This window comes from Eublepharis macularius, chromosome 5 (genome assembly GCF_028583425.1).
Source record: "Eublepharis macularius isolate TG4126 chromosome 5, MPM_Emac_v1.0, whole genome shotgun sequence".
NCBI lineage: Eukaryota > Metazoa > Chordata > Lepidosauria > Squamata > Eublepharidae > Eublepharis > Eublepharis macularius.
The window spans coordinates 168,261,072-168,282,218 of record NC_072794.1 but is presented as its reverse complement, the minus strand read 5'-3'; the positions used below and the strand labels follow the sequence as shown (position 1 = coordinate 168,282,218).

The 21,147-nt window shown below is 46.8% G+C and overlaps 1 protein-coding gene across 1 annotated transcript in view; it reads left to right on the top strand.

Annotated features, from left to right (window-relative positions):
- The window catches only part of RTEL1 (regulator of telomere elongation helicase 1), a 144,729-nt gene that overhangs the window by 54,031 nt on the left and 69,551 nt on the right, over positions 1 to 21,147 (top strand). The window contains exons 15-18 of the mRNA XM_054980610.1: positions 1,320 to 1,391; positions 11,091 to 11,172; positions 14,515 to 14,647; positions 17,590 to 17,703. Coding sequence (XP_054836585.1) covers positions 1,320 to 1,391; positions 11,091 to 11,172; positions 14,515 to 14,647; positions 17,590 to 17,703 — 401 coding nt within the window. The remainder of the gene's footprint in view (positions 1 to 1,319; positions 1,392 to 11,090; positions 11,173 to 14,514; positions 14,648 to 17,589; positions 17,704 to 21,147) is intronic.

Here is a 21,147-nt window from a genome sequence, read left to right as displayed (position 1 = left end):
AGTGACAGCTCTTCCAGAGTTCTCTCAGCCCCACCCACCTCACAGGGTGATTATTGTTGTGGTGGGGATATTAATGACATACGTAAGCCACTCTTGAGTGGGCATTAAGTTGTCCTGAAGGGCAGTATATAAATCAAATGTTGTTGTTGTTAGATGGAGCATGCATATTACTCCATTGTCTACCCATCAGTTACCAGGCTCAGTTCAAAGTTTTGACTATCATATGCAACATCCTTCATGGCCTTGGTCCATCGAATCTGCAGGACCGCCTCTCCCTTTATGCTCCACCTCGGCAACTTTGCTCATCTGAACAGGGCCTTCTGCAGCTGTCGCACTGCAATTGGGCAATACCCACAACTGCCTGTACGCGTACTTTCTCTGTGGTGGCCCCTACCTTTTGGAATGGCCTGCCTAATGAGGTCAGGAAAGCTCCCACTCTCCTGGCTTTCCGTAAATTGCAAAACTGAATTATTCCGGAGGGCTTTCTTACTCGGGTAATAGGGCTGGTGTTGTAAGGAAAGGTTCGAAGAGATGCTTCGATAGAGGGATAGGGACTATAGACTATACTATTGTGCCCTGTCAGTTACAGTCGTTTATTATGTCATGTCAAATTGCTTATATTTTGTTTCAAAATTACTTCAGCTCTGTATCGGATTTCTTGTTTTTCAAAATTCTGCCATCTAGAACCCTATTGTATTGTTTATGTCCCAGCTGCTGCTTGTATTGAATTACACTTGAGTCTCAGCTGGAAAGGCAGACTCTAAATAACACAAATACATTAATTAAAGATAACTGATGAAGGGGATGTTGACACTCAGAAGCTTATACCCTGAAGATCTTGTTGGTCTGCAAGGTGCTACAGGACTCAACTTGCTAGTAAACAGGTAAAGTCTGGATCTGACCCTGGGTTCATCTCTTCCTTAATGAGTTTTCAACCTGGTTGCGGAACTGAACGCTTCAAAAGGATAATGGGATGGCCAAGGAAAATACTTTTCGCTTCAGAGACGCTGCTTCCTTTTTATGGCAGTGGCATTCAGAAGTTTGACGAGTCTATATTCCTTGGGCGCATTAGTGGGTCCTCCCTCCCTTTAGTGTGCTGAAGACTTGCAGCCGAGTCATGACGACCCCATGAAATTCCAACTCATGGCGTTTTCAAGTGATAAGCAGAAGTGGTTTGCCATTGCCTTCCTCTGGTCTTCCTTGGTGGTACTGACGCCGATTAGCTTCTTAGCTCTATAGAGATGAGGCTAGTCTGGGCTATTAGGGCAGCTCCTACCTTCCTTAACGTTCCTGTTTTTTCCCTTCTGTCTCTCACCTAGATGGTCTTTAACTTCTCTTCAGAAGGAACTTCTGGCTGGTCACCGGGCAGTTCAATATCCAAGTATTATAAGGTATGTCTTGAAAATCTGAGGTAAATTTACCTACATTTGCTCAGAAGTCAGTGTAAAAATTCACAGAACCGTAAATTGTAGTTTGTGTGGGTTTGTCAAGAAATGGTTAAATAAGGGTTCACCATAGTGTGATACATCTTAGCAGTGTCACAGGTGTCACTTTACATTCATCTTCGTTCTTCTGTGCCTCCACACATGGGGACTGCGCAGGCGCAGGCCAGCCGCCGGAGAATTTTCTAGAGCTTCCATGGCTCCGAAGGGGCCGTTTGTCGCGCGCCTCAGCGACCGTTTTCCCGCCCAAACGGTCACGTGATCCTCCAGCGACCAACGGCCCCTTCCCTCAGTTCTCTTCTTGCCGCCGCTTGGAGAGAACGTGAGCTTCGTTGCTCTGTGCTTTTTTGTGCTTCGTGCTTTATTCTGACTGATTGCTTGGCTTTTGACTTCGGACTTCGTGACCTCGACTACTCTTCGGATCTCGTTTTGGACTTTGTTGTGGACTCGGTAATTTGACTCGGACTGTTTTTGACCTTCCTTTCGCGTGCCCCTGAAGATGGCCTCAAAGGCTCTCTTCAAGCATTGCCTCCAATGCCACACGAAAATGGCCAAGACCGATGGCCATGAACTGTGCCTGTTTTGTTTGGGGGAGACCCATAACGTGTCGGCCTGTAAGGTTTGCCAGGGCTTCACCAGCAAGGCCCAGCAGGAGCGTAAGGCCCGACTGAACTCCTCCCTGTGGCAGAAGGTCATGTCCGGAGGCGCTCCGTTGCCCTCCCCCAAGGCCGGCCCTAGCCCCTCTGCCGAACGGCATTCAAGAGCTGGCTCAGTGGCCTCCGCGAGGTCGGGGTCGAAACCGCGTCCCCCGAGTACCTCGGCGTCGAGAGCGGCCTCTCCAGCGCAGGGACCGGTGCGGCCACCCCGTAGCGCGTCATCTACCAGGTCGGATCCGAGACCTACGTCGGAACCGAGGATCCTGGTACCGAGTCCCCGGTCGGAACCGACGGCCGGATCGGTTCCGATGAAGCCTAAGAGGTTGAAGCCGAGGTCCCCTTCGAAGGCGAGGAGCGCGTCGGTTCCGAGGTCTTCTTCGGAACCGGCGAAGAAGAAGAAGAAGACCAAGCATCATCGGTCGCCGCGTCCCGCTCCTCAGGAGGAGGTCATCGTGCTTCCTCACACGCCTTCCCCTCATCTGGGTTCCCCCGAACCAGAGGACATCTCCGTGCCGGTGTCGGATCCGATGGCCTTCGAGACGGTGCCCGCAGAGTTCTCGTCGGGGCCGGAGCCGAGCCCACGCCGTCGGAGCCGACCATCGCCTGCCCTTCGGTCGCCGAGGCTGGAACCGAGCCCGTCTCCTCGTCGGAGCCGTCCGTCGCCTGTCCGTCCGTCTCCACCTCCGGTCGGTCGTGAGCGGCATGTTTCCGGGGACAGTGTCCGATCTGTCCGGTCCACTGCGTCCCGGCATCGACAGGCTTCCTACCTCCCCTCGCCATACCGTTGCCAATGGGAGGGGGCACCTGCGGGCTTCTCCGTGTCGGAACCGAGGCCTTCGACATCGAGGTCGGCGTGGGCTCCCCCTCCGCTCCGGGCGCAGGAATCCGAGCTCGGTTCCGATGAGGAGGAAGTGGGGAGTTTTGGCTACCAGTCGGAGTCCTGGTCCGAACCATCGCCAGCTGAGGAGCTAGTGCCATCTGCGGACTCTCCATTCGAGGACCTCCGCATCTACGCCGACCAGATGGCAAGGATGGCCAAGGCTCTCGAGATGGATATCTCTTCAGCAGCCCCCCAGACCAAGGACAAGCTCCTCAAGCGTATCTATGGGGATAATCCGGCGTCCGTTGGCTTCCCCATGCTCGAGGGTATTGAGGAGATTGTGGAGAAGGTGCGGCAGGTGCCCTGTGATCAACCTCCAACATCCAAGCGCATCGAGCAGCTTTACAAGATCAAGCAGGGCACCTGGCCGGCGTTGGTGAAGCACCCTCCACCTTCCTCCTTGGTCACAGAGGAGTTCAACCCCCGACGATCGGGTCACTCCTCGGTGCCTGCCGATAAAGAGGGCAAGAAGCTTGATGCCATGGGCAGGCGCCAGTACATTGTGGCTTCGCTGGGTCTGAGGATTGCCAACTACCAGACCATCATGGCAGGGTACCAACTGTACCTCTAGGAGAAGTTGGCATCCTATACCCGAGACCTCCCTCCTGAGCAGAAGGCTGTGGTGTCCCTGCTGCAAACAGAGGCTGTCCGGCTGTCTAAACAGCAAATGAACGCTGGGAGCCACGCTGCTGACACTGCTGCTAGAGGGATGGCGTCGGCGGTGGTCCTCAGGCGCCACTCTTGGTTGCGGTCGACGGCCCTGTCCCAAGAGGTGCGTTCCAGGGTGGAGAGCATGCCCTTTGAAGGGGACTCGCTGTTCTCCAAGTCCACCGACGAGACCCTGAAGAAGAAAAAGGAGGACAGGCAGACGGCGCGGTCTTTGGGTCTGGCTCCAGCGGACAAGCCCTCCTCCAGGTCACGGTACGCTCCCCGGTCCGGCCCTTACCATTACCAGGGCAGATACCAGCAACAGCGGCCGGGCTACCAGCAGTATCCTGCCTACCAGCAGCGGCCTTACCCTCCCGCACAACAGCAGAGGAGGCGTCGGCCCTTCAAGCCTCGTCCGGCACAGCAACCGGCCCAGCAGAAAGATCAGCAGGGCGCCGGGAGGCAGTACTGACGGGTCGCGCCAGCCGTATCCCCGAACTTTTCGGACAGACTGAGTCCACTCCTCTCTGAGTGGGAGTCAATAACATCTGACTCATGGGTCTTAACTATTGTTGAACTGGGATACGGGCTGGAGTTTGTTGAGCTGCCTAGATGCAGTTCACCCCTGACAGCTGTCAATAACACTATGGCCGAGCTGGATGCGGAGATCGTGTCGCTCTTGGCCAAGGGTGCTGTGGAAGAATTGCCCTATGAGGACTCTGTAAAGGGTTTCTTCTCTAGGTTCTTCCTGGTCCCTAAGAAGGATGGGGGCTTACGTCCCATTTTAGATCTGAGGGGCCTTAATGCCTTCCTCAAGGTGACCAAATTCAAAATGGTTACGTTGGCGGCTGTGATCGCCTTGCTGAAACAGGGAGATTGGTTTGCGGTTCTTGACTTAAAAGACGCATACTTTCACGTGGGCATACGGAAGGAGCACAGGAAATACCTGAGCTTTGTTTACCGGCAAAGGGTTTTCCGGTACAAGGTGCTCCCCTTTGGCCTGTCCACTGCCCCACGAGTGTTCACTAAATGTGTGGCCCCTGTGGTTTCCTTCCTGCGGGAAGAAGGCTGTACCATCTTTCCGTACCTCGATGACTGGCTCATCGTGGCTGAATCGGAGTCTAGGCTGGTGCAGGACATTGCCTTGGTACTTAGCACTTGCCAACGCCTGGGGCTCCTGGTGAACTTGGAGAAATCCAAACTGGTGCCCAGCTGCAAGGTGTCCTACATTGGTGCACTGTTAGACTCTGTGGAGGGTAAGGCCCTGCTCCCCTTGGAGAGGGCTCGGTCCCTAAGGGGTCTGGTGTCCATGTTTAAAAGGAACCGATTCCAGTCTGTGCGCACTATCCAGTGCTTACTAGGGCATATGGCAGCGGCTACCTCTGTGGTGCCTTTCGCTAGGCTGCGTATGCGCCCGCTCCAGAACTGGTTTGTGCGGAGGTACGATGCTCTGCTGCACCCTCCGTCCCTCAAATTCTCTATCCCGAGGGTCATCCTCTCCTCCTTGGACTGGTGGCTGTCTGATGACAACTTGTTTAAAGGGACCCCCTTTGGGTATCAGCACCATGACATCACGGTTACCACTGATGCCTCTCTGTTGGGATGGGGGGCTTACTGTGGTGATGTGTCTGTGCAGGATGTCTGGTCTGACAGGGAAAAGACCCTCCATATCAATGTGCTTGAACTAAGGGCCATTCGTTTCGCACTTGTGTCTCTTACAGCACTGCTGAGAAATCGTCAGGTGTTGGTGCAGACGGACAACACGACTGCCATGTACTACGTGAATCAGCAGGGGGGCACAGTGTCCATGGCCCTGTGCCGGGAAGCCACGCTCACTTGGCAGTGGGCTATCAGGAACGGCGTATCGCTCCGTGCTATACACGTGGCTGGGTCAGACAATGCCCGGGCAGATGCCCTCAGCAGGGTCCCTTTGCTGGACCACGAGTGGGAACTGAACGTAGAGTGCGTTGGGCCGATCTTCCAGATGTGGGGTCATCCAGTGATAGACGTGTTCGCCACTGCGGCGACCACCAAGGCCCACACGTTCTGTTCCAGGGCAGGGAGCGACCCCCTCTCTATTGGGGATGCCTTCCGGTTTACGTGGACGCAGGGCTTGCACTACATGTTTCCTCCATTCCCCTTGATTCCCAGGGTCCTGTGCAAGATAGAGGAGGACGGGACGGACTGCATCCTGGTGGCCCCCTTCTGGCCACGGCAGGTTTGGTTCCCGAAGCTCCTGCGGATGTCCCAACGGACATATGTGAGTCTGCCCCCTCGGCAAGACCTTCTCCTAAACGGGAGCCTGGTCCACCACGATCCCAGGAAGCTGCACCTAACGGCTTGGCGAATCGTTCCTCCCCGATAGGCTTTACTGACGAGGTACAGAGGGTCCTCCTGAATGCTCGTCGGCCATCCACTAGGCGCGCTTATGCGGCCTAGTGGCGCAGGTTTGGGCTCTGGGCACTTGCCAGAGGAGTGGTGCCTGACAGCAGTCCCTTGGGGGTTGTGTTCGAGTATTTGTGCCACTTGCGTGGCCTGGGCTTGAAGGTGTCCTCCCTCAAGGTCCACCTGGCAGCGATATCAGCTGCTCACACCCGAGTTGAGGGTGCTACGGTGTTTTCTCACCCACAATCCCGCCAGTTCCTTAAGGGCATGTACAATCTTTACCCACCTGTATCGGCGCCAGTGCCTCAGTGGTCACTGTCCTTGGTGCTCTCACGTCTCATGTTGCCTCCATTTGAACCTATGGCTACCTGCCCCTTGGATATGCTATCCTACAAGGTGGCATTCTTGGTGGCCGTCACATCGGCCAGAAGGGTCAGTGAGCTGTCTGCACTGCGGTCTGACCCTCCCTTTCTTGTGTTTCATCCCAACAAGGTGGTCCTGCGTCCCTGCCTCGGGTTCCTGCCCAAGGTGGTGTCCGCCTTCCACCTCTCGCAGGATATCTCACTGCCTGCATTCTTTCCTCAACCTTCCTCTAAGGGGGAAAAGGCCCTCCATTCCCTAGACTTGAAGAGGGCCCTAGCCTATTACCTGGATAGGACGAAGGGATTCCGTTCCAGTCCTCACCTGTTTGTATGTTTTGGGGCCAAGGACAAGGGTAGCAGGGCTTCCTCACAGACCCTGTCTAGGTGGATTGTGACGGCCATTAGCAAGGCCTATTCCCTGGCAGGGGTGGCTTGCCCGCTTCATGTCAGAGCCCACTCCACGCGGTCCCAAGCATCCTCTTCGGCACTCCTCAGGGGGGTGCCCCTGGTTAACATTTGTAAAGCAGCCACATGGTCCTCTGCAGACACCTTTGTCAGGCATTACGCCGTTGATGTCAATGCGGAGCAGGATGTATCTGTGGCCAAGGCTGTCTTACACTCCCTTTTTTCCTGAGGGAGTTTTGGAATGACTTTCTTGGCGTACCTGTTGGGTACCCTTGAGTGAAAGTGTATATATGTACCTGGGGGTGTGTATATATGTAAATATTGAGTATTTATGTGTCCTTACACAGTATTTTTACATAGATGTATATATGCATATCTATTTATTGTTGTTCTTGTTTGCTTAATAAAATTGTGTTGGACTTCACCCCCGCCTTCCTTATTGTGTGAAGCTTGGTACACTCCCATGTGTGGAGGCACAGAAGAACGAAGATGAAAACAGGGTTAACATACCTGTAACTTATGTTCATCGAGTTCTTCTGTGCTGACACACAACCCTCCCTCCTACCCCGCTGTGAACTCCAATGCACAATACTGTGATGGCTGTAACAGAAATTGGTGTTTTTAAGGTGTTATGGCTGAAGTGTGTTGGTCAAGCGGCGGCAAGGGAGAACTGAGGGAAGGGGCCGTTGGTCGCTGGAGGATCACGTGACCGTTTGGGCGGGAAAACGGTCGCTGAGGCGCGCGACAAACGGCCCCTTCGGAGCCATGGAAGCTCTAGAAAATTCTCCGGCGGCTGGCCTGCGCCTGCGCAGTCCCCATGTGTGTCAGCACAGAAGAACTCGATGAACATAAGTTACAGGTATGTTAACCCTGTTTTCTTAACTCTGCATTTGTTCACGTGCGTAACCCTATGAGCAGTAGCTTTGCTACCTCATATTGGCTCTTAAAAGAAGTCGTTGATTGTAGTTTTTGTTCATCATTGTGGCTTCTATGCAGTCCCACATGGGAACTACACATGTGCAGGCCAGCTGCGGATGTTCCAAAATTCCTAAAAGTGTGAGATGATGATCACGCATCCTTTTTTAGCGTTTTTTCCTGCCTGGCGCCCTATAAAAGGGCGGGTGAGTGGCTCTCTTCCTCAGTTCTTTTTTTTTTTTTTTTGTCACTACTGAAGAAGGATGTTCTTTTCTCCTCTCCTCGGATCCTGGATGTTCCTATGCAAACTGCTGCCTACAGTTACAAAGCATCAAAGAATCGCTTCCGCTGCGGGTGGAAGATGGCGGAACCTGACAGCCATGATAAATGCTTAATGTGTTTGGGCGAGGCATCAACATTGTGTGCAAGCAATTCCTGCCGAAAGCATGCCATGAAAGAGCATCATAGCTTAAGGTCATAGATCCAGAGGAGTTAGCCGTGTTAGTCTGTAGTGGCAAAATAGCAAAGAGTCCAGTCGCACCTTTAAGACTAACCCACTTGATTGTAGCACAAGCTTTCGAGAGCCACAGCTCTCTTCGTCAGATGCATGGGGTGTGAAGAAACTGGCCAGAGATATAGGTGGGGAGGGATGAGAGGGTGCAGGGAGTGAGGGTCATGTAAATGTAAAATGACCCTTACGTGACCCTCACTCCCTGCACCCTCTCCCCCCTCCCCTCACCACCTATATATCTCTGGCCAGTTTCTTCACACCCCATGCATCTGATGAAGAGAGCTGTGGCTCTCGAAAGCTTATGCCTCAATAAAGTGGGTTAGTCTTAAAAGTGCTACTGGACCCTTTACAACTTAAGGTTACATTATGGGAATCCACCCCATCAGATCCAGAAGTCACCGATGAAGAACCAGAGCTCCCTGAATACATCTCCTTTGTTCCACCAATGGGCCCAGGTCTTGAGTCTGATTCCAAAGACATGTCTATTCCAGCGAAGTCGTCCTCAGTTCCATCTGGGAGCCAATCAGAGCTGCTTGCGAAGAAAGCAAAACTGGACTAAACATCTTGAAAAAACTCATTCACCCTCTGCAGGCTCAGCCTTCAGGAAGAAAGGTTTTCCTCCTTGGCTTCAGATCCAATGCCAGTTCCAAGAACACCTTCTCTGACTCTGAGATGTTGGTTGGCATTGCCTCCATTGCTGTCTGAAGATGAGATCCCTGATCTCATAAGAGACATTGACAGCCATTTCCCCTCTGCCTCCACTTCCGAGTCCTACTTCAGATGTTCAAAACAAGTCCATGGCGCTGGCTAGTGTGGACACTCGCTTGGAAACATTGCACACTGGCATGCACCACCGTCAGTTCAAATACTCACCATATGCCTCTCTTTACCATCATTACAATGCATACAGCACAAAGGCTCTCCATATTCACCTTCATGATCACAACTTTGATCATGAGGAAAAGAGCCTTACATACCATCTCACTCGGAACCAAGACACAAATCAAAGTCTGCCCCAGAGATAGTTGCTGTCCATGACCCTCACTTGGAATCATCCGATCAGTCCGATGATAATTCCGATGTCAGTTCCGATATTGCTTTGGAACCATCACCACCTGATGTGCTCTCCAAGGAATTGGCTGTTTTTCCCAGTGAAGACCTTTGCATGTATACAAAACAGATGGTGAGAACGGAAAGGTCGCTGGAGATCGAGGTCACCTGTTCAGCTCCAACATCCCGTGTTCAGAGTGCTGCATTCCAAAACTGTGGGTCCAGTAACATTTCTCATCATGCATGGCATGCTTAATGTGACCAAAGATGGTTGGGCGAAGCCAGGTTTAACACCAGCTAGTTCAAAAAAAACTTGATAACGAACAAAACGAAACCAGATGGGTCAAGGTTCCTTTTCACTCACTCTCCTGTCAGCTCCATAGTCACAGAATCATTACAGATTAAAGGCCTTCAAAAAAGCACAGGCCATTCTGAACCCCTTGATAAGGAGGGCAGAAAATTTGATATCCTGGGTCGCAAGGTATATGCCTCCTCATCAATGGCATTCCATATAGGTAGCTATGAAGCCATTATGGCTCATTATCAGCTTTTCCTTTGGGAAAAGATTGGCCCTCCTACTCCCCAAGGGAGCCTTTCCTTAGTCTTTTCAACCTTCATGTACAAACCCTTTGAACCCTTAACCACGCATCCTCTTCATTTTCTGTCAGCCAAAATGGCTTTCTTAGTAGCCATCACATTCACCAGAAGAGTGTGTGGAGTGCAGCCCCTCAGATCTGACCTTCCATTTCTTAAAACGTTTCCTAATAAGGTTGTCCTTCCACACAGCCTGCCTCTTCTGCCCAAAGTGGTTTCCGCCTTAACGAGGACATTACGCTACCTGTGTTTTTCCTGTCTTCCCCAAGACAGTAAGGAAAACTACTCCACACACTGGACATCAAGCATGCTTTACCTTTAGACAGAACAGCTTTTTCTGCAAAGATCCTTATCTGTTTATAGCTTTCAGGTCCCCCAAAAAAGGTCACAGACTCTCTTCTTAAACTATTTTAAAGTGGATTGTACGGCTTATCAAAATGTGCTACTCCCGATCCAACCAGCCCTGCTCGCTTACAACTCCAGGTTCTCTCTACACAAGCCCAATCTGCATCTTCAGCCTTCGAGCAAGGTTTTCCACCAATTGATGTCTGCAAAACAGCCACCTAGTCAACAACATTCATCAAACATGATGTCATTGATATAGAGTCCAGGAGGGATGCGGCAGTAGGTAGAGCTGTCCTAAAGAGACTTTTTAATTGAAGCGTGTTGTGTCCTCCTCCAGGGTAAGACAGCTTGCTAACCTCCCATGTGGGACTACACAGAAGCCACAATGATGAAAATAAGGTTGCATTTACCTGTAATTGTTGTTTGTCAAGTGATCTTCTCATGCAGGCACACACCCCTCCCTCTGACCCTACCACGAGCTCTTCTTTCTTCTCCAATGGCAGTCATTAGGACTGAAGGAGAGACCCACTGACCAACCCTTTTATAAGCATGTGAAAAGGATGGGCGAGCGTCTTGCACTTCTAGAAGCTTTGCAATACCCATGGTTTGCTGGCGCATGCGCAGTTCCCTTGTGTACCTGCACAGAAGACCATTTGCTGAACACTTACAGGTAAGTGCAACCTTGTTTTCAGTACTGTAGGACCATGAGCCCTCTTGTGGTGTTGCTACATGTAAAATGTTCTGTTTAGTTATTTATTTAATGTTTATAACTCACAATCTGTAAATAAATAATTGCTTGAGGCAGTTTCCAATAAAAATATAGAGTACTGTAAAGCCTGTTAATGTATATATCCTGTCCTCCTTTTTCTTATTTATTGGTGCTATTTATTCATCCAGGTGCACATTCATCCAGACACAAGTAATCAGAAAAAGAAGCAGAGGACAGACCTGTGGAATTCATCTGTAACTAAAAAACAAGGTGACATTGTTGTGGTTGCGAGGTTGGAGTGATGTTCATTTACGTATATATTTTTAATCCACCCCCATCCCCCAGCATTCAACTACTGGCCTTAGTACAAAGGTTCAAGCAGCCTGGGTAACAGCCTCCTAGACGGAAGTCGCCTAAATGTGATTCCATTTAGTCAGGTCAGTTCCCAGCGTGTTTTGTGTGAAACTGTTAGCAGAGCTGCAGCACTGTACAATAGTTGCCAAAATTGATGTTTCAGAAGGCAAGCTTTCTTTCTTTCTTTCTTTCTTTCTTTCTTTCTTTCTTTCTTTCTTTCTTTCTTTCTTTCTTTCTTTCTTTCTTTCTTTCTTTCTTTCTTCCTTCCTTCCTTCCTTCCTTCCTTCCTTCCTCTCTCTCTCTCTCTCTCTCTCTCTCTCCATCTTCCCCTCCCCTCCCCTCCTTCCCTCCCTCAGTTGAAATGCATGATGTTTAGACAGTCAAAGATTGGTAGTCATTGGTACCAAAAATTGGTAGTAGCGGGACTGAAGGAAATGTGCAAATAGATAAGGCTTCCCCTTTGCCGAGCATCTTCTCCTGTTGCTGCTGCCAATTTTTGATGTCCCAGACATCAAAGGGCTGGAAGCATTAATTTTCAGTGCAGGTTGAGGTCTGTTAATAACCAGTTTGGCACTTAATACTGGGCAGCCTGCATGCACAAAGGCTAGTTTTAAGTTAGTAAGAAGATCGTCACATTGCATCAAATTATGGTAGGAAGAGTCTGAAGCTTGCCACCCCATTCTTCCCTTTCCATGATCCAAGAGGGGGAGGGGTTCAGACCACTTTCCAGGAAATCCCGAACCTTTATTTTTAGGTTGGCTGATTATCTAGATACATTGCGTGAATTTTTTGTGCTCTTCCTTCCATAGCTTCCTTTGAGCTGAAGAAACACAGATCCATAAGCCTGCTTTGGGTTTTGGAGAGAATCTTGAACTGTTTCTTTCAAACTTCCCATAAAACTTTTACTTCAACTGGCAAGAACAAATCAGAGATTGTTGGAAAGAGCAAGAGTCCATTAGCACCTATAAGACTAACAAAATTTGTGGCAGGGTATGAGCTTTCATGAGCCACAGCTCACTTCTTCAGATACCAAATCAGAGATTGTAAAAATGAGAGGGCAGTGAAATCCCTGGCCCCTCAGCAGCTTCCCATTGGATTTTGGTTTTTGAAAGGTTCAACAGAAACCTTTCAAAAACCAAATCCAACGGGAAGTTGCTGAATTGGAATTCATATGCAAATTTGACTCAGTCGGACTTGGATTGAATAGAGACTATGAATGGTTATCTCATTATCAGAAGTAACTGATTTCATTATCAGAAGCAAACTGATCCCATTATCAGAAGCTACTGATTGCATCTGCTCCTCCCTCCACCTATATATATCTGACCAGTTTCTTCATACACTCCATGCATCTGACGAAGAGAACTGTGGTTCTTGAAAGCTTATGCTACAGTAAAGTGGGTTAGTCTTAAAGGTGCTACTGGACTCTTCTATTTTGCTACTACAGACTAACACGGCTAACTCCTCTGGATACATTGGTAGTGGCGTTACTTTCTGGCTAAGAAAATCTCCAGAATTTTTTGGGGGGGTTGGGTGGTTTCAAACGGCCCCCAACGAGTCAAAAACTATGTCTTTGACTGTACCTGACCTTACCCTTCAGGTTTCATCAGTTCCAAAACTAACTCTTGAAAGCAGCGTATTTCTACTTCTTGTCTCAATCTGCTATCCAAAACATATTTAGAAATACATTAAGTGTCACTGAAATCAATAAGGCTTCCAATTGCTTAAATTTCTGAGGGCTAGGCTGTTCCTTTGTGGTGGAATATACTAGAGCAAAACAGCATATCTGTTGGATTTACAATACTGCTAACCAGTTAATATTACATTCTGTCCTTGGTATTTGTTTTGTTGTTGAACATGGTACAAAGTGTTCTAAAGAATTAAGGTTTGACTGTTATGTTTTCTATCATAGCTTCAATATCATTAAAGGCCTGGGGGGGGGATTCCAAGAAAATTATTTTCAACGGTAGTTATTGTAAGTAGTTCTAGGAAAAGAATATTTATCTTGCATGTTCCAGTTGGGAATGCAGCAACACATGTATTGTTTACTGCAAATTTGGCTGCAGTGTGGCTTTGTTTTTCAGTTCCAGGAACTTTTGTGCACAAAACTGTGTGTTTGTTTGTTTGGAAGAGGAAAACAGTTTATTTTACACCGTTTACAAGTTTTGGAATAAGCCAGATAACAAGGAATAAAAATGTAGGACAGGGTGATGACTCGCAGTCTTAAGAATGGAAGTGAGAATGGTATATTGCCTATACATCTCAGCCTCTGGGATTCCTTTTGCAGTTTCTGACTCTCAGTCCTTATGCCCTTCATGTCTGAGATACTCTACTCAGTGAAGGCTCAGCTAACTGATAGCTACCCTGCTTAAAACGTGCTCGTCCAGCACCTGTGTGCTTAAAATGGATGGTACCAATTGCCTGCCCCTCTGGAGCATCATGGACCATGTTGGGGAGAGGACATGGTTATGTCACCACTCAAGATAAATGCAGCTAGCAAAGGGAACACCATTTATCAGTGGAGCCTTTCAGATAGATAAAGTAAGACCCTAAAAGTACCCTAACGTTTAACACTAGAAGAGACAGAAAGTGTAGACAAGTTAGATCTTTTGTTACTCCACTGGCGACCAATGCAGCTGGCACAATACGGGTGTTATGTGTGCACCATTTGGCGTTCCAGTGATGACAGGCGCCGCTGCATTTTGGATCAGTTGTAACCGCCGGATCAGACTCGGGAAGCCCTGCGTAGAGCGTGTTACAGTAATCCAACCTAGAGGTGACCATTACTTGGATCACTGTAGTTAAGTCGCGGGTTGAAAGGTAAGGGACAAGCTGCCTGGTCTTTCAAAGATGGAAAAAAGAGGACCCGGCAACTACTGTGATCTGAGCCTCCATTTTTAGGGAGGCATCTAGAATCACCCCCTTTGGAACTGGCGTGAGTGACACCCCATCAAGGGTCGGAAGCCGGAGTCCCGAATCTACACGCCCGCGACTCAAGTACAGGACCTCCGTCTTTGTGGGATTTAATTAATTTTCTACTTCCTCAGGTTCTCTCACAAGAACCATTGAGGACAGACCTTTGCCCAGTGCCACACACTGGGCAGTAGGTGGCTGGCCAAGGACCATTTGAGCCGAGGGCTTCCCCAAGCGAGTTGTGGACTCTGTCTCTCCTTGCTGTGGTCTGTGGCATGCTGCTCTTTCCTTGAGACTCTGAAGTGACGCTCCTAATTTTTTGCCTTATTGTCTTGCTTGACGCAGGGAAAGTCCTGAGCTTCTGGTGTTTCAGCCCTGGATTCAGCATGCACGAGTTGGTTCGCCAGGGAGTCCGGACCATCATTCTCACGAGTGGGACGCTTTCCCCCATTTCTTCTTTTTCCCTGGAAATGCAGATGTAAGTCTATTCCTTCCTGCATATGGAAAGTCCTTTCCTTCCAGCGTACGTTCAGCACAGCACAGATCAAACTGTATGGCGCTTGAATGGAAAATGATAATCTAGCTTGGCTTGAAAGAGGGGCTTCCAAGCTAGAGAGGGTCGTCCTGTTTTCCTGCCCAAGAGTTTGGTTTAGAGGCAGCAAACCTCTGGATGCCAATGCTGAGAGGCAACAGCAGGGAAGGCCTCAACCTCTCTGCCCTGTTTCGTTTGGTCCTCCAGGGCAGCTGGCTGACTGCGGTATGAAACAGGAGGCTGGAGTAAATGGACCGCTGAACTGATCCAGCAGCCTCTGCTAATGTTCTTATGTGATGCTTTTGTTCATGCATAATATGGGAGCGATCTTTTAAAAGGACTCTGGGGAAACGTAACCCTTTGTCCGTGTTCTCTGTGATACAGTCACAGTTCTGGGAATATCCACCGTTTGGTCATTCTTTATTGTTCATGAATTACTTTAGGAAAACAACTGCCCCTGACTTGTATAGAATTGTTGTCTATTGGGCAAGTCTCCTGTGTTTAGCTTGGTTTATTTATTTGACATAGATTCGACTGCAATAGTGCCTTGGTGATGGAGGAAAGTGCCATTAGGTCATAGCCGACGCCGGCACCCTCTGCTGAGGTTTTCAAGACTAACAGAGGTGGTTTGGCGTGGCCTGCCTCTGCAACCCTGGTCTTCTTTGGAGGCCTCCCATCCAAATACTAACCAAGGCCGACCCTGCTTAGCTTCTGAGATCTGACGAGATCAGACTTCCCTGGGCTATCAAGGTCATAGCAGTAGCACCATAAAAACCAACCATGAGTTTCCAAGGCATAAGCTTTTGAGAGTCAAGCTTAGTTTACAAAGGATGCGAAGACTGGAGAGCAAATTGCTTGACACCACATTCTTATTTCTGAGACACATTTTCTCTCAGTGTGCCCCTAGATTGTATGTTCACGTTATTGGCTGTCATGCTCTTGTGCCTGCTGAGCTATCAGGGCTCTTGCCCTAAATCTGGGCCTTGTTGCTGAACCCGTCTTTTATTCTTTCCTTGGGCTTGCCCCCCTTGATGGCAAGTTTTCTCAGAAAGTGCCTTGTTACTGTGCCGGTATGGTGTACCTCTCTCTGAATAACATTCAATGACATTCGATTTATATTATAAAACATCCCACGTCACTTGGGCCACTAGTCTTTCTCTAGTCTGCCTAGATGCCTTCTTTAGCATAGGGAAGTACACCTTTTCTGGTTTCATTTACACGATCCTGGAAGATGGGAAGTAGAACACAGGCATCCAGCTCTCTCTGTAAGGATTCTGTCCCCGTCTAGCACTCTTCAATGCTGAGGTTGTGTAACTAATGAGAGCCAAAGGAGCCAGGGTGGTGTAGTGGTTACTATCTGGCTAAGATCTGGGAGACCCAGGTTCGAATCCCTGCTCTGCCGTGGAAGCTTGCTGAGTAACCTTGGGCCAGTCATACTCTCTCAGCCTAACCCACCTCAAAGGCTTGTTGTGAGGATAAAGTGGAAGAGAGGAGAATGATATAAGCCACTTTGGGTCCCCATTGGGAAGAAGTGGGGTATAAATGAAGTAACTAATAAAAGCAGGGTATACATTTTGTAAAATTAAATACACAACTAATACAGAAGGACAATTCATATCACTTGCAACAAATTGCAGATTGCTAAGGATTATTCTTTGATCAGAACTTCCTGCCATAGCCAGGATTGTTCCTGACTACTGGTGGTGTAAGGAAGCAGCCAGCCTGCATGTAAAGTTACTTTGCTCATTAGCAGAAGTCAGAGAGGAGTGTGTATGTATGTATACAGTTTTGATTTTAATCAAGATCAGATACAATTTTGATTTTAATGTGTAAAATGATCCTGGAGGGGTGGCGTTCTCTCATTTTTTTTTCTCTTTGTGCAGATGATACCCAACTGCACACAATGAAGGCACGATTAAAAATAATAATACAGCAAAATCCACATGAGTAATGAATACGTGTGAATGATTTAGGTTATGTAGCGCAGGACTTGTTTTAGCTTCCTATGCAAACTTCACCAGTAAGTAAAGAGCCAGGAAATAGTGACAAAACCCTAAAGCAGTGCACGGGAAGGGGGCTGTGGCTCAGCGGAAGAGCCACATGCTTTGCATGCAGAAGGTCCCAGCATCTCCCGTTAAGAAGGACCAGGTGGTAGGTGATGTGAAAGACCTTCATTTCAGACCCTGGAGAGCTGCTGCCAGTCTGAGAAGACCAACACTGACTTGGATGGACCAGCGGTCTGATTCAGTAATAGCGAAGCTTCACGTGCTCATATGAAGAGATTAGTACGGCTAACATCGTAGCAGAAAAACAACATAGTAACTACGAAGAAAGCAACAGCAAGCATGGAATGTTGCAGAAACCCAGCAACTGTACTGTTGCACTTCAGGATTGTGCACTTCATTACACATTTAAGGAGATAGCACTCATTTTCCCAGTGGTTAATTGATTGATCGTTTTCACCAACTGTTGATTTCTTGCTTTCTGCCTTTCCACTATTTACTTACCAAAAATATTTATATCCCACTTTTCTCCCAGTGTGTGGGACTCAAAGCACTTACCAGGATGTCTCTCAACAAAGTTAACTTCAGTCCCAACGGCAATGGACTTCCATATGAAGGTTTTCTATCCTGTACGAAACTACCAGACTCTCTTGTATTATGCCCGATGCCAGTGCTGTAGGAGCACACCAGCATCTTTTTGGAATTTCCTTCCAGCAATGGCTTGGATGCCACGTCAGTTCTTCCCGCCGATGGCTGGTGTGATTGCACTTAAAATCCTCACAGGAGGAGACTCTGTGGAATGACAGAACAAGTCTGTTCCTCAGAAATAAGCAACAAAGCTTGTAAAATTAACATGGTGGTGACATAAGTGTCTTTCTCTTTTAGACCTTTCCCAGTTTGCTTAGAAAACCCACATGTTATTGACAAACACCAGATCTGGGTCGGGATAATCCCTAGAGGACCTGATGGAGGTCTGCTAAGCTCCACTTACGAAAAGAGGTAATGAGCATCCTTCCTGTTTTAAACTCTTTATTTTTCTGGTAGGGTCAGGGACTTAACATATATTTTCCCCCAGTGCACACAAAATGTTCACATTCAGTGAAGAGGTGTTTCCACATTTGTGGTGCGTGGCAGTGCTGTCGTATAATCATGATAATAAAATTCTGTGGACAAAGAAAAGCCAGAAGACGAGAAGCTGGAGACAGGAGACCTCACAACAGAAGAAAGAGCAAGGCATAAGAAACAGGTAGTGAGTAGAGTTTGGTATTTTCCAGATTAGCATAACCATCTGTTCTAACTTGGGATGTGAAAATCCCCTCTTCCCTCCGCCCCTAAAAAATTTCTCTTCAGGCACCATCTACACATTGTTGAATGTTGTGGTGCTGTTGCACTGTAGCAGTCATTTGCAACTGGATTGTCTTGTCCACACAAGAAAATCCCATTGTGAATGATTGCAACAGTGCAATATCCATCACTGTGTGAATGCAACCTAGTTTACATACGTATCAAACTTGCATCTGTAATCTTGTTGAATATTTCTTGTGTGTATCATTTGCTGTCAAGTCACCTATGACCTATGACGAACCCATGAATGAAAGATCTTCAAAGCGTCCTGTCCTTAACAGACTTGCTCAGATCCTGCAAACTGGAGGACGTGGCTTCTTTTATTGAGCCAAGCCATCTCGTTTTAGGTCTTCCTCTTTTCCTATTGCCTTCCAGTTTTCCTAGCATTAATCACTTTGCCAGAGAGTCTTGTCTTGTCTTCTCATATTTCTTAAGATTCCTTAAAAATTACTTGAGCATTTTGTCTGGGCATTTTGTCTTCGTAGTTCAGTTTGTGGGAGTTTGGGTTGCAGCACTCATTCTTATTGTAGAACTTCCTTCACGAAAGTCCTTTAATGTTGGTGAGGAATTTTGCTTCCATAATCTGAAAATAGAATTATAGCTGTACATAGCACATTATAGGATATGTACCCCGTTACAATACTTTGCATACATCAGTGAAAAATATGAAAAATACTAACAATAAAAACTGGGCAACACTATTTAACTCATGAAAGATCAGTGAAGAAAGGGGGTGTAATTGCTTAATGAACCAAACCCACCCCCTTTTCCCATGAGAATGTATTTCTCTGCCAGTCCATATGGGTAGCTTGCTGCTGCAGTTGACTTCAAAAGTCTGACAAATAATCATCACAAACCGAGTCTTGTACAAAGTTGGAGGGAAGCATGGAAAACACTGGAATACAAAGTTTGGTGGTGACATCATCTGTTTCCTTTTTTAAAAAATCGAGTGAAAGCAATTCTGGAGAAAAGGGCATGTTTGGAAGAAACCCTGGTTCCTCTTTTGTCGTTGTTCAAGATAATCACTGATTGGTTTGCCCTCGGTAGAAGAGGGCTTGGTAAGAAGAATAATTTTTATTTTATTTTTTTTGAAAAAATTTTTTATTGGGTTAGAACATTATTTTAACATTTACATTCAATTTTCCCCAATTTTTTCATCTCTAACCCCCTCCCTTTCCCCCCCTTTTTGTTGACTTCCAACAGCTTTCCCACCCTTTGTCCCCTTTCCCTTATTTTTATTAGCTTCCTCTATCTAAAACAAATATATATTCTCCATTATTCTAAGCAGTACATCCTTGACTATTTTTAACATTGTATGCCCAAACTGTAAGTCTTTGTTTCCATCTTAGATAAACAATTTATCCCATTTTTCAATTTCAAATATTTCTATATATCATAAACCATATAAATCATACATTCATTTATATCAAACAATTTGACTTATTCTCTATATATTGCTCATTCTATCTCTTTATAATAATTCTATATATCTCTCATCACATAGTCAATCAATTTGACCCATCTATATCTTCAGACATTCAGTTTGGTACAAAACTTACCAAAAAGAAAGAAAATATTGTTAGTTAATCAATCCTTATATTTAATCCTTATAGTTAATTATTTTCTATCTATATTCTGTTTGTTAACCTATATATATCTATATATATGTCAATCTATTAATCTAACTGCTTATTAATTCACATTTATCTCTTCTCCCCCCGGTAAAGTCTCCCCCCTCTACTTCAGTACTTCAGTAGTTCTCAAACTGCCACAGTTTTCCTCCCACCTCCCATTTCTTCTCCAGGTATTGTTTCAGCTTCTCCCAGTCTGTGTTGAACTGCCCTGAGTCCAGATCTCTCAGTTTTCTTGTCATCTTATCCATTTCAGCCATATACAGCAATTTGTAAATCCAATCTTCAATAGTTGGCACTTCTTGTACTTTCCATTTTTGCGCATACAGAAGTCTAGCTGCTGCTGTCATATAAAATATCAACGTCCTGTGTTGGGCTGGAATTCCCTCCATTCCCAAGTTCAGTAGCAGGAGTTCTGGGTTCTTATTAATTTGAAATTGTAAAATTTCACTCATTTCTCTTATTATTTCCCCCCAGTACTGCCTAGCTACCTCACACGACCACCACATATGATAGAGGGAGCCCTCATGCTTCTTACATTTCCAGCATTTATTGGAAGTATTCGAATTCCCTAGCGCAATCTTCTTTGGTGTCATGTACCAACGATAGATCATTTTGTAGATGTTCTCTTTGATATTAGTACATGTCGTTGTCTTCATTGTAGTTTTCCACAAGTATTCCCATGCCTCCATTGTTATTTCTTTATTAAAGTTTATAGCCCATTTCACCATTTGTGTTTTAACTATCTCATCCTCGGTATACCACTTTAACAGTACTTGGTATACCTTGGATATTCTTTTCTTATCTTCTTTAAGAAGGGTCTGCTCTAGTTCCGAATTCTCTATTCGTATACCTCCCTTTACAGAGTCCGAATTATATAAGTCTCTGATCTGTCTATACTGGAACCAGTCGTAGTTAGGTGATAGTTCCTCTTGTGTCTTTATTCTGAGTTTGGATGCTTCGATTTTAGTTATTTCTTTGTACGTTAAACATTGTTGTTCATTATCAACAGCTCTCGGGTCTATCACCTCATACGGAACCACCCACAAAGGAGTTCCTTCTTGTAAATAAATTCTGTACTTCTTCCAGATTATGTATAGACTTCTCCGAACAAAGTGATGCAGGAACATCGAGTTGACCTTTACTTTGTCATGCCATAAATATGCGTGCCATCCATATATTTTTTTATATCCCTCTAGGGCTAATAGTTTCTTGTTCTTTAATGTCATCCATTCTTTCAACCAAACTAGGCAGATTGCATCATGATAAAGTCTCAGATTGGGCAGTTGCATTCCGCCTCTTTCTTTTGCATCTTGTAAAACTTTCACTTTCACTCGAGGCTTCTTGCCTGCCCAAACAAAATCTGATATTTTCCTCTGCCATTTTTCAAATTGTTTAGAGTCTCTGATGATTGGTATTGTCTGTAGCAAAAACATTACTCTTGGTAACACATTCATCTTAACTGCTG